The sequence below is a fragment of the Giraffa tippelskirchi genome, chromosome 11 (genome assembly GCF_054371585.1).
Source record: "Giraffa tippelskirchi isolate mGirTip1 chromosome 11, T2T-mGirTip1v1.2.pri, whole genome shotgun sequence".
Taxonomy (NCBI): domain Eukaryota; kingdom Metazoa; phylum Chordata; class Mammalia; order Artiodactyla; family Giraffidae; genus Giraffa; species Giraffa tippelskirchi.
In genome coordinates, this window is record NC_137285.1 from 101,874,865 (window position 1) to 101,886,286 (window position 11,422).

Sequence of the window (11,422 nt, forward strand, 5' to 3'; positions counted from 1 at the left end):
ATTTTAAAGCATTGATAATAATGTCAGCAAAGATAAAGAGCAAATGAAACTCTCATAGACTGATGGTGCAAGTATAAGTTGGTTTACCCACAAGTCTGTTCCTAAGTATATACCTAATAGAAATGTGTACATAAATGTATTAGAAGACATTTCTAATAACAACATACTGGGTTTGGGGATGTTGGGAGGAGTATCTATCAATAGCAAAATGTGTAAGTAGATTGTAATATAGTCATACAGCGGAATACTATGCAACAAAGAAAATGGATGAACTAATAACTACATACAACAGCATGAATGTACCTTACAAATATGATGTGGAAGAAAATTAATACAAAAAAGCATATACTGTATTATTCTATTTGTAAAAAATTCAAAAGCAAGCCACTTCTCTCTAGTGATGAAAGTCAGAATAGTGTTTAGTTGTGTTTGGTATGGTTAGTGACTAAGAGAGGCATGGAGAGGTTTTGAGGCACAGGTAGTTTCTTGATCTGAACATTAGTTGCTTACATGCTAGCGAAAATTCACTGAACTATACTTATAATTTGTGCATTTCTGTGTACATATTTTCAACTTCAATTTTTTAATGCTTACCAAAAAATAAAATAAGATTATAAACATCATCTGTAGCATGATTTTATATATGTAAACCTGTATTAAGAATATACACTAAATATACATAACTACATATGCCAAAATGCTAACAGTAATTATGTCGTGTTGGTTTATGAGTAATTTTCATTTACTTCTCTATACCTTTTGATATTGTCTGAATATTTTTGATGAGAATATATTATTTTCATGAAAAACTAAAAATAATAAAGCTTTAAAGTTCTAATTTTAAAGTGGAAAAAAAATGGCATTGTGGCTGCATTTAAAGAAGAAAAGAGTCCTAATCTCTTACAAATATATAATTGAAGCATTTACATATGAAATAATACAATGTCTAGGAGGTTGCAGGGAGAAGTGGGGAGAAAAGATTTTTTAATGGCCATATATTGGTAATTGTTGAGGCTCAACTATTATCCACAAAGGTTCATTATACTCTTTTTTTCCACCTATGTGGAAATAATATGTTTGAATAATAAAAGGCTGAAAAACAAACATTCTTTCATAAACACAGAATTTGTGTATGGCAGATATTACCCATAGCAAAAGCTATGCATAATCTGTACACAGGCAGAAAGGATGAATTATTAAAGATTTCCTCAAAAATTGGATGGAGTCTCAGCAGGACTCCAAAAGGAGTTTGACGTGAAGACTGCTTTCATGCCACATGGAAGGTCCACCAGGTCCCACATGTTGGTCAAGAGTTCAACTCAAAGAGCTACTGCTTCAAAGGAAGGGATGCCAATCTCCCACCAGCCTAGAGAGATTCAAACCCAACAGGGCACACAGTGACTTAGAAGATGGAGTACCCACAGCTGACCCTCACACTAGGGCTTCCCTAAAAGGAGACAAGAAGGTGACTTCTTTCATGAGAATTCAGGACCTAACAGAAATTTCAGAGAAGCTTCTTGCCCTTTCAGCTTAGGAGGAAGGTATTGGAGACAGCAATTGTGGGGGGAGGTGGGAAAAAGGAGAGAGGAAACATAAATTGCCTTAGATGGAAAGGCAGCAGAAGCTGTGAATTCTGGCCAAAGCGGGAGGCTTCTGAGTGCTGTCTGCAGTGGTAGCCCGGTAGATGCTTTATGGGACATTGTCTGGTAGGCTCTCAGCCTGACTTTTGTCTGCTCTTCACCTAAGCCTGATTAGCCTTGATGTGAGTATGACCTGCCTCAATCGGTCTTTTTCACCAATCTGGCCTTGACACTCTAGGATGCTAGTCTTTTCTATAATCTCTTTTTTGTTAATGGATAAAACCACCACTAGCTAAATTTTCCACAAATTTCAAGTACAGGTTGAAGACCTTAATTTCTTTTGGAGAAGGGTGTTCGGTAGGAGTAGTCAACACAGCAGCTGAGAAATCTTCTAAATGTTGGAAACACTTCCATACTTCTTTACAAAAATCAGAAGAATTACACTGTTACCTAAACATGTATGTTTCACTTTGTTTTTTAATCTGAGTGCAACCTAGAACTTGAAGATTGATTAAAGACAACAAACTAAGGCATTCATTCTCTAGAACAATGCTGTCCAACAGAAATACAATGCAAGCCACAAATGTGAACCACATACGTAATCTTAAATGTTCTTGTAGCTAATTTTTAAAGGTAAGAAAATAAACATGTAAATAATATACTTTATTAAATTTAATGTATTCAAAATATTATTTTAACATGTAATAAACATTAAAAATATTAATGAGATATTTTACATTTTTGTGCTACATATTTGAAATCAAGTGTATATTTTATATTTAGGGCACCTTTCAGTTTGCATGTGTGCTCAGTCATGTGCAGCTCTTTGCAACACCATGGACTCTAGCCCATGAGATTCCTCTGTCCATGGGTTTTTTCCAGGCAAGAATACTGGAGCCAGTTGCCATTTCCTACTCCAGGGGATCTTACAGACCCAGAGCTTGAACCTGCCTCTCCTGCGTTGGTTGGCAGATTCTTTATCATTGAGCCACCTGGGAAGCCCACCTTTCAGTTTAAACTGGTCGCATTTCAAGAGCTTGACAGCGACACATGGCCATTTCCTCTCTTATTAGACAAGCATAGTCCTAGAACCCAAGCCCATCATGACCACTGAAGACTACTATAGCTGAGGGCCTGGGTTTCAATCATAAGCTGCTCTAACACCCCAAAGCAACCAGCCATGCCCAGTTCCTTGAGAACCCATTGTCCTATTCAAGCCCTGGATAAGACTGGTTCTACAAGGAGCAGTAACTGACAATAACTATGAAATTGGTAAAAAAGAAATGTTATCATGCTTCGCTATTCCAATAAAGTTAAACAATTCATATATTTGAAGTATAATCAAAGTGTAAAGGTTTCCTAATATCTCTCAAAGGTCACTGGAAGCCCAGTGGTTCCAACCACATGACCCTCTGATGGTCGCCACCAAAGCACCCAGAAAAAAGTACAATCACATTCTTTTTTACTGCAAAACATTCAGTGCTAATCCTGGAAAATAAAAAGAGCTAAGTGAAATACTGAAAAGATACATTTAGGAAAAAAATATAACATGATGCAAATTCATTGGAGTTTTAAAGAAAGAGGGAAGGGAAAGGATGAGGAGATGGAGAGGCATGAACTTGGAGCCACTCTGTTTGCTCTGAGAGGTCTGCAGTCTCAATCCACTCCTCTACAACATGAAATAATGATGCCTACTTCTCAGCAGCTGTAAGGACTAAATGAGAGAAGACCCAGTGCCTAGCATATGCCTTGCCCAGAGTAGATGGAAAAAATGTATTTTTTAAATTTTTATAATCAACAAATATTTGTTCAACAGCCAAATATACAGCAGATGCTGAAAAACCCAAGTCTACAAAGAGGTGGTATCAGTGAACATAGAACAGTGAGTACCACTCAGAGATCTCATCTTTTCCAACAACAACAAAAAAGGCTTGTACCCAGCTCTGCGGCCCAAGCCTTTCCATCTGTTACTTGTGTCCTGCTCATTTATGAAATCTCTAGGGCAACACACTGGCCTCAGGAGTATTGGCTTTTCCAATCTGTTCACCATTATTCTGACTTTTGACAGACATGATACTCAAGGAAAAGGTGGGAAAGTTTCTGGAGGGCCTACCAAGCAGATGTGGGCATGTATACCAATCACCCAAAAATACAGAATCCAAGGAAACTCAGTTACAGAAGTGAAATGATGGCTATAGAGAGTCAGCAACCAAAAATCTTCTTTGTGACTTTCCAGATCACCACCACTTCCCTCATCTCCCACTGCTACTGCTTTGGAGGGCCCATCTCTTCCCAAGCTACACAAGGCTGAGCAAGGGACACACTGTCATGATGAGCCAGTAATTCCCAGAGAGCTCTGGTTAAGCAGCATATCACCCACTGCATCCACAGAAGTGTAAGTCTAGAGAAAGGGAGCGTGTGGTCAGGCCACAGGTGTGTGTGCACTGATGCCATGAGGGCTCCACTGCTGCCTACCAATGGAAGGGCTGGTGATAATGCTGCCTAGTAATGGTTGCTAATGTGCACAACCTTTTGTTTTGTCCTTGTCCCAGCCCATCTGGCACAGCATTGAGAGCCTCTATTCCCTCTATCTTCCCCTGTCTCCTAGGATCTGGATTCTCCCTGTGCTGATCACCTGTGGTCATCTTCCTTCACATACCTGCAGAGGGCAGGGCCTGTCCTGAGCTTCTCCAGGCCTGTCCATCTCCTCCAAGCCATAAGTCAGCACCGGCCCCCAGGGTCCTGCCTCCCACACAAAATGGGTACCTGTGACCAGACCATTGATACCAGAGACATCATGTAAATGAGACCTAGGAGGGGACAGTCAAAGGAGCTGATGAGAAAGTCTGGACTCAGGGGAGGTTGAACTACCTTTCATTGAGTCCTACCAGGTCTCACCACTGTGCCTGACACACAAAGCCAAATTTAGACTTCAACCCAGCTCTGTGAGCGAGAAATCATTATCCCCATTTCACAGAAGAGAAAATTAAGCAACTCCCAGAGTGGAAGTAATTTGTCCAAAGTCATCCTTCCAGGATGGCAGAGCCAATATTAGAAACTAGGTCTCCCTGACTTCACTAGTTTTTTCACTGCAAATAGTTTCTAAACTTTCTGTGAACATCTACTTGCTTCCTAGACCCCAGCAAGTGAGTGTGCACATGCTCAGTCGCTCAGCCGTGTCCAACTCTCTGCAATACCATGGACTGTAGCTGGCCAGTCTTCCCTGTCCATGGGATTTTTCAGCTAAGAATGCTGGAGCAGGTTGCCATTTCCTCCTCCAGGGGATCTTCCCAACCCAGGGACTGAACCCTTGTCTCCTGCATTGGCAGGCAGATTCTTTATCAATGAGCCACCTGGGAAGCCCCCAGCAATTGGAAGCACCTGCGTAATTCAATAGGCTGTGAATTGCAAGGGCAGTTCTGGTGGAAATCTCCTCTTTATCCTGGGAAAAGTCACTGAGCTAAAACCCTCAACCATGGTGATTCAGTGCCCAGTGCTCTGCCTTACTCACAAGGAACATTCCTCTCCTTGAGACCTTGCCCCACTTCTGTCAGGGAGCCTTCGGGAATCCACTGGCTCCCTCACACTATGGAGCAGGGCCTGAGAGCGCCTTGCGGGAGCCCCAACCCAGCCCGGAAGCTAAACCATCCGCGACCTAAATCTTCTCAAAACTGAGAATTTTCTCATTGGAAGGAGCCTCCAAAGTCATTTCATCCAACTCCTCAGATGAAGCTAAGGTCTTCCCGATAGGGAGCCCCTGTCTCTCATGCCCTTCCTTCCTCTTGTAGAGATTCTCCTTACCTCTGCGTGATGGCCGACGTCCTCCCGTGACCGGAACTCGCCTCCTCCCTAGGGCACCAGCGTCTCCCTTGGTCAGCGCCAGCTGGAGAAACCTCTTGTGTTGGGCCCCAGGCCGTCTTCCTGAGGCTTCTACACATGTTCTATTTCTACCCTTAAGGATGTGTAGAACAGGGTGTGTCCCCTCTCACTCACAATAGCCCTGGGAAGACAGTCCTCATGCTCCTTTGAATCCTTGGGCCTACAGACCAGACCTCCTGGTTTCCTTCCACCATTTCTCACAAGACTCCTTTCTCGCGAGACTCCTTTCTCGCGAGACTCCTTTCTCGCGAGACTCCTTTCTCGCGAGACTCCTTTCTCGCGAAGCTTTTACCTTCACACCATCTCCATCATCCTGCACTGAATGCCTTGCTACTGACGTGTCTCTTATAGTGAAGATACTGTTAAAAGGGGTCGTTATTTGCTGCAGTTCTCTCATCTCCCCTCTCTGTCTCTCTTCCTGTTTCTCTTTCTCCCAGGTTCATAATGAAAAAAAAAAAAAAAAAAAGACCAGGTCCTGCAGCCTCTTCCTCAGCAGCCCCGTGGGGCTCCAGCAGCCAATTTACTAGCATCTGCATCCCGGGCACACCTGGGGCTTCTCACTCCAGCCCCACCAATACTTCACAGAGACTTCTGCTACCAGCCAGCGCCAGAGGAGATGGGCCCACACAAGCAGAAACTTTCATTCGCCAGGACTTGGCCAGAGCTCAGAAAACCTTCACAACTCCTTGGGACTGGCTGTGGGACAAACTCTCTTCGATCCAACTGAATAAGCCAATATCCAAATAGCAGGGGACAATCCAGAGCAAATAAGGGCTTCCATGCCAATGCCCCTAGAGCAGGGAGGGGCACATGATTTTCAAAGACATTCCTGAAGCTCCCTGACACAGAACACCTCCTCCTTCTTGGGACACCATGAGTGAGGGAATTGTTAAGTGAAGCAGCAGAGACTTGGGCTGGATGTTGAGAAGACATCCTGGATTACAACCTGGGATGCTGAGACACGTGACAAAGTTATCTGAGGACCCCTAGGGAGGCTGTTCTTTGCTCAGAGTTGAGGGGGCAGCGTGGTTCTCCATTCCCCACGCAATTTGGGAAGATCTCTCAGACAGAGGGGATATCATGAAATACAGCCTGAACCCACACATATGTATCATTCCTGCTCCCCACAGCTACACAATTAGCCTGCATAACCGCTTGAGTGGAGGGAGAGGTACAAGAAGGAGCCAACCTCATCCCTCCTGTAACCTGACTGTGATATCACCCCAGTTCTGGCTAACTTTGCCAAGAAGTATGCAGGGGACACCAGGGGATTCTCAATGGGCTGGAGAAGCCCTGGAACCACTGCCTGCTCTATTTGTTTTATATGCTACCTAAGACCTGCCCCTATCCCCGAGATCTTACAGTCAGTTAGGGGACACCTCATACCTGGCAATAGAATGTTCAGTCACAATCCAGGCAGCAGAGAGCAAGGCATAGATGGTCCAGGGAATTAATCACATAGTAAAGGCTGGAGGAGGGATCCTGCAGAGAAAGTGGGATCTTCAAGGAGGACACATGTGGGAGGTCTAGTCAATCACTGGGCCAATACATTTGCTCCAGTAATTCCAATTATGTTGGCCCAGATCAGGCTGTAAAGGTAAACACTGCCCTGGATGGGCCGCTCAGGTCCAAGCACCGCCTCCCTCACAGCCCAGCCAGCACATACCAGCTCCCAGCTCTGGGCTCAGTGGCCCAAAGAACACTGTGCAGTGAGGGCCAGCCCTCTTCCCCAGCTGTGTCTCTTTCTCTCTCTCTCTCAGTCCCAGGTTTCTCTCTTATTGTATAGTTCAAGCGCTATCTATTCATACCCCAGCTAAAAGTATCAGGAAAGGTTCTGATAAGTCATTCACATCAACAGGTTGCCTTTTAAAGAACAAACACATGAAACATTGAAATGATAGATTCTTGGGCATCAGAACATGGGTAGAGGATACAGTTCTGGTTCAGAAAGCAGGAGGGTGAGCTTCCAAGATTCCAGGGTTCCACTGTGGTTGACAGCTTCCTCTGGTTCCCAGGAGGCTCTTGCTGCCTCCAGGAGCTGGGAGTCTCACTGAATAACAGCAATAGGAGAGAGCAGTGTCCTCCCCACCTCCATTCCCAGGGTGGTCCGTGGGCAGTGCCCATACTCAACCATAGGTACCCCTCAGCAGAGTCCATCGCTGCCACAGCATTGTTCTCTGTGTGACCCTGTGAAGAGACCTGAGAAGGTCTCTTCCCCTCGCTCTCCTTGTTTTCTCACCTGTCAGACACGGGACTCGACCTGGATGGCTCCGAAGCCCGCGGCCTCACAGACATCCTGGTCGCCTGGGTCTCTAGGCTGTAGCTGTAGGAAAGAGCACACTCATCTTCCCCCTTGCCCTCTCTCTCTGGTGACCCACCGTCATCAAGGAAAGAAGAGGCAGAAGCTGGGCGCTTAACGAACCCTCTTTTTTTCCTATCCCTTTCCTTGCAGGCATGCAGGAGGTGGCTGGAGGGACAAGAACTGAGTAGTAGGAAGAAAACCTAACAAGTCACTTAGATATTCTTTTCCTGGGCTAGGATAAAGGGGAAGGGAAAACAAGTACCAGAAATTGAACCCAATACCCTAACCCAGTTAGGTCCTAGTTTGAACAAGCGTGCAGTCCTGAGTCTACCCTAGAGCAAAACACATGGACTAGAGGAGGCCAGGATCACACTCTCCTTCTCCAGACTAGGCGGCACCAAAATAGTTTCCACTGAAAATTTGAGATGGCTTGGCAGGATGGTTGGCAAAGGGATTAAAGCTGCAGACAGGCAGCTAGACTTGCGGACCCATAGGGCCCCTTCTGGTTCTGGCATTCTATGAGAAGTTATACCCGGCCTGGGCCATTAGAGGTCCATGAAATGTCTGTGATGTCCACCTTGCCTGTCCCTGCTCAGAGCCCCCTGCCAGCAGAGGACCCAGTTTCCAAGGCTGGATGCCCATGCAGGTCACCATCAGCATCACCACCCACCCCTCTGTGCATACCCCTCCAGATCCCTATTTATAAACATGGCAGAGGCAGGCAAGCTGAGGAAACAGCCGTTTCTATGCTAACTGCCCACATGTGACCTGAGGGTTAGAAAAAGTAACCATAAAACTGCTCAGAAAGCCGGGGAGCTGGAGTCCCTGAGCCCTTAAGGCAGAGAAGAGCCCAGCCACCCAGGTCTAACCTGGATTTGAGCTTTGGCCTTGGATACTGAAGGCCAACATAGCTATAGAAAGGGCTGCTGGCCCTGGAAACCAGCCACCAGTGTGACTCCACTTAGAACACCGCTGTGCCCAAGCGTGGGGCCAGCATGTGACCCCCTTAGCACAGCCAGGACTGCACTCAGCCAGCCTGCCCTTGCCCCCTTCTTTCCAACCCAACCCTGTGGGAGGAGGCAGGGATGCCCAATCAAAGAAGCATGACCAGGACTCAGGAGATTGAGTTTTGGCAGCTGTGGACCTGATCATCTAGCTCATCCCCCTCTCTGAGCCTCAGTTGCCCCGTGACAGCCTATACGACCCCAAAGGCTCTTCCAACACATTGCCCTTCTAAGAGGAGATCTGGTAGACTCATTCACAGTGAATAGTGAATATTGTGAAAGTCGCTCAATAGTGTCCGACTCTTTGCAACCCCATGGACTATACAGTCCATGGAATTCTCCAGGCTAGAATACTGGAGTGGGTAGCTTTTCCCTTCTCCTCTTCCCAACCCAGGAATCAAACCAGTGTCTCCTGCATTGCAGGTGGATTGTTTACCAGCTGAGCTATCAAGGAAGCCCTAGTCACAGTGAGGTGTGTTGTAAATGATAATGTATAACAATTTCCTCTCCTTACTTAAAAGAAGAACCTCTCTCAGAAGGATGAAGAGACAACAATAGAATTTCAGATAGAAAAACAAGCCAGTCAGGGCACCCTCTAGAGACAGAAAATAGGCAAAGATGTCCTGTGACAAGAAGAAAAGGTTTGGCCTCACTATTTGGCTGCGTGCATGCTAAGTAGCCTCATTCATGTCAGACTCTTTGCAACCCTATGAACTGTAGCCCACCAAGCTCCTCTGTCCATGGGATTCTCCAGGCAAGAATACTGGAGTGGCTTACCCTGCCCTCCTCCAGGGGATCTTCCAGACCCAGGGATCAAACTGGCGTCTCTTTTGTCTCCTGCATTGGCAGGTGGGTTCTTTACCACTAGAGCCATCTGGGAAGCCCTGAGTCCCTCACAAAAATAGGCAGGAAAAAGGAGGTGGTCGTTAGCCCAAGCCCGTACCCTCTTGTAGGCAACTCCAGGACTGGACAAAGCAAGTACTACCAGATGCCTTCCTGCCACTCACCCAAAAACTGTTCTCTGACCATTTGGGCAAAAGAACTGGCTGCTTCTGGCCAGTGCCATAGCCTTTGGCAGGGGGGTAGAGAAGAAGTACCTGCATATCTATTTTGTATACAAAGGATACTAGATTATCAGAGCATCCGATCCCATCACTTCATGGCAAATAGATGAGGAAACAGTGGAAACAGTGACAGATTTTATTTTCTTGGGTTCCAAAATCACTGCAGATGGTGACTGCAGCCATGAAATTAAAAGATGCTTGCTCCTTGGAAGAAAACTTATGACAAACCTAAATAGCATCTGAAAAAACAGAGACATTACTTTGCCAACAAAGGTCCATATAGTCAAAGCTATGGTTTTTCCACTAGTCATTTACAGATGTGAAAGTTGGACCATAAAGAAGGCTGAGTGCTGAAGAACTGATGCTTTTGAACTGTGGCGTTGGAGAAGACTCTTGAGAGTCCCTCGGACAGCAAGATCAAATGAGTCAATCCGAAAGGAAATCAACCCTGAGTATTCATTTGGAAGGATTGATGCTGAAACAGAAGCTCCAATACTTAGGCCACCTGACGCAAAGAGCTGACTCATTGGAAAAGACCCTGGTTCTGGGAAAGATTGAGGGCAGGAGGAGAAGGGGACAACAGAGGATGAGATGGCTGGATGGCATCACCAACTCAGTGGACATGAGTTTGAGCAAACTCCAGGAGATAGTGAAGAACAGGGAAGTCTGATGTGCTGCAGTCCATGGTGTCTCAAAGAGTTGGACATGACTTATGACTGAACAAAAACAAGATGGCTCAGTGGTAAAGAATCTGCCTGCCAACACAGGAGATGCAAGAGAACTGGGTTCAGTCCTTGGGTCGGGAAGATCCCCTTAGGGAAGGAAGTGACAACCCCCTCCAGTATTCTTGCCTGGAAAATCCCATGAACACAGGAGCCTGGTGGGCTACAGTCTAAGGATTCACAGAGTGGGACACAGTTGAGTGACTGAGCTCACAAATACAAGAGCAACCTTACAAGATGGAAGTTTAAAAACAGTACATGCCTACCCAACTGGCGTAACTGGGTAGAAACAAAACCTACCCATGTGCTTCAGTGATTGAGAAAAAAGAATTGCAGCTCATACAACCCAGTAACAAGCAAACAAATAACTCAATCCAAAAATAGGCAGAAGCCCTAAATAGACATTACTCTGAACAGGACACAGAGATGCCCAACAGGCACATGAAAAGATGCTCAACATTGTTAATTATTAGAGAAATGCAAATCAAAACTACAATGAGGTATCACCTCACACCAGTCGGAATGACTATCGAATGACTATCATTAAAAATGTACAAATAATAAATTCTGGAGTGGGTATAGAGAAAAGGGAACCTTCCTACACTGTTTGGGGGAATGTGTACTGATGTAGCCACTATGGAGAACAGTATAGAGATTCCTCAAGAAACTAAAAATAGAGTTATCATATGATCCAGCAATTCCACTCCTGAGCACATATCCAGAGAAAACTCTAATTTGAAAAGATACGTGCACCTCAGTGTTCATAGCAGCACTATTTACAATAGCCAGCATGGAAGTAACCTAAATATCCATCAACAGATGAAAGGATAAAGACAATGTGGTCTGTATATGTAATAGAATACTATTCAGC

General features: G+C 45.3%; 1 protein-coding gene across 4 annotated transcripts in view; it reads right to left on the reverse strand.

The window, feature by feature from the left end:
• Positions 1-5,660, reverse strand: part of LOC145527939 (uncharacterized) — a 63,112-nt gene extending 57,452 nt beyond the window's left edge. For all 4 annotated transcript variants that reach the window (XM_081546413.1, XM_081546411.1, XM_081546412.1 and 1 more), the window contains exon 1: positions 5,382-5,660. In XM_081546413.1, coding sequence (XP_081402539.1) covers positions 5,382-5,518 — 137 coding nt within the window. In that variant the 5' untranslated portion in view covers positions 5,519-5,660. The remainder of the gene's footprint in view (positions 1-5,381) is intronic.
• Between the last annotated feature and the right edge of the window lie 5,762 nt (positions 5,661-11,422).